Source organism: Plasmopara halstedii (genome assembly GCF_900000015.1).
Source record: "Plasmopara halstedii genome assembly, contig: Scaffold_410, whole genome shotgun sequence".
NCBI lineage: Eukaryota > Oomycota > Peronosporomycetes > Peronosporales > Peronosporaceae > Plasmopara > Plasmopara halstedii.
In genome coordinates this window covers 122,632-123,284 of record NW_020187331.1, presented here as the reverse complement: position 1 = coordinate 123,284, position 653 = coordinate 122,632, and the positions used below count along the sequence as shown (strand labels likewise).

Here is a 653-nt window from a genome sequence, read left to right as displayed (position 1 = left end):
ACGGTTTGCTGCTTTTCAAGCCTCTGGAGCATGCGTTCGACCATTTCCAGATCAGCTTCATCTACGACCAGGGCAGCAACGAGTTTCGTTTGAAGATTTTTGATCAATCCGTGCGACCACAGCGATTGTTTGGAAAATTAGACAACACGCAGCGTGCGATACTCCTTCAAGGCCAAGCGTTGCCGAAAAACTGGAGATCGCGAGGTCCTAGACTTGCACCCGGCACAGTCTATGACATCCAGACAACTTTTGGTGATCTTGAAGGTCGGGCACTTCGCTTCAAGTCTGTTAAGCGTCCGTACAAGCGTTGTTTGAACCTGCAGGCCCGATTAGCCCGAAAGCAAGCAATCGAGAAACAGTGGATCAGGCCAGACGAAGACGACTTTCAAGACTTTTGGTCCGAGGGCATGTCGTTGGTGGAGAAGATGGAGTTTTACTATGCGAACGAAGATTAAACAGTCGTAATGCATGCAGTGCTTTATTTAATCACATTTGCTGCACTCCTGCCCGTACCCTAGCGAACGGAGTGTATCCTTTATGTCACATCGTCCGCCCTTCCTTCGCGTATAAGAGTATAGTACAATACATCATCGCTGTCTCTAAGGGTTTCTAGGGGTACTCTAGATGCTCTTATACGCGTACGGTACTATATA

The 653-nt window shown here is 48.1% G+C and overlaps 1 protein-coding gene across 1 annotated transcript in view; it reads left to right on the top strand.

The window, feature by feature from the left end:
- PHALS_09258 (uncharacterized protein) overlaps positions 1–455 on the top strand; it is a gene marked incomplete at both ends in the record, with an annotated part of 519 nt that extends 64 nt beyond the window's left edge. Inside the window, one exon of the mRNA XM_024724725.1 lies at positions 1–455. This exon is cut by the window's left edge and continues 64 nt beyond it. Within this exon, the coding sequence (XP_024575573.1) occupies positions 1–455 (455 nt within the window).
- Between the last annotated feature and the right edge of the window lie 198 nt (positions 456–653).